Source organism: Buceros rhinoceros, unplaced genomic scaffold (assembly GCF_000710305.1).
Source record: "Buceros rhinoceros silvestris isolate BGI_N320 unplaced genomic scaffold, ASM71030v1 scaffold45358, whole genome shotgun sequence".
NCBI classification, from domain to species: Eukaryota; Metazoa; Chordata; class Aves; order Bucerotiformes; family Bucerotidae; genus Buceros; species Buceros rhinoceros.
In genome coordinates this window covers 1-352 of record NW_010426041.1, presented here as the reverse complement: position 1 = coordinate 352, position 352 = coordinate 1, and the positions used below count along the sequence as shown (strand labels likewise).

The 352-nt window shown below is 56.8% G+C and overlaps 1 protein-coding gene across 1 annotated transcript in view; it reads right to left on the bottom strand.

Annotated features, from left to right (window-relative positions):
* PMM2 (phosphomannomutase 2) overlaps window positions 1-138 on the bottom strand; it is a 6,070-nt gene extending 5,932 nt beyond the window's left edge. Inside the window, exon 1 of the mRNA XM_010141313.1 lies at window positions 30-138. Within this exon, the coding sequence (XP_010139615.1) occupies window positions 30-126 (97 nt within the window). The 5' untranslated portion in view covers window positions 127-138. The remainder of the gene's footprint in view (window positions 1-29) is intronic.
* Between the last annotated feature and the right edge of the window lie 214 nt (window positions 139-352).

Genomic DNA, 352 nt, shown 5'->3' with positions numbered 1-352 from the left:
CGGGGGCCCCCCCCCGCCGCTCTCCTCACCGTCATCGCCGAGCTGCTCCTTGATCTTCTCAAAATCGGAACCGCCCACCACTCCCACCTTCACCTTCTGACGCAGCTCCTGCAGGAAGGCGGCCATCTCCGGGGCGATTTTCTGGGTTCGAAATAACACCGTTAGATTTGTCACCATTCTTACCGGCAGACCAGCACTCTATCTCGCAGTGATTACTAAAACCCTGCAACGCTCTGCAGATCTGTAAGAAAAAGGGAGATTTTTTTCTTTTTTCCCCTTAGACGGCGAAGTAAGTTTGCCAACCGAGCACCCCGGGAAGGGACAGAGACCCCGAGGTGCCCGCACGCCGTCC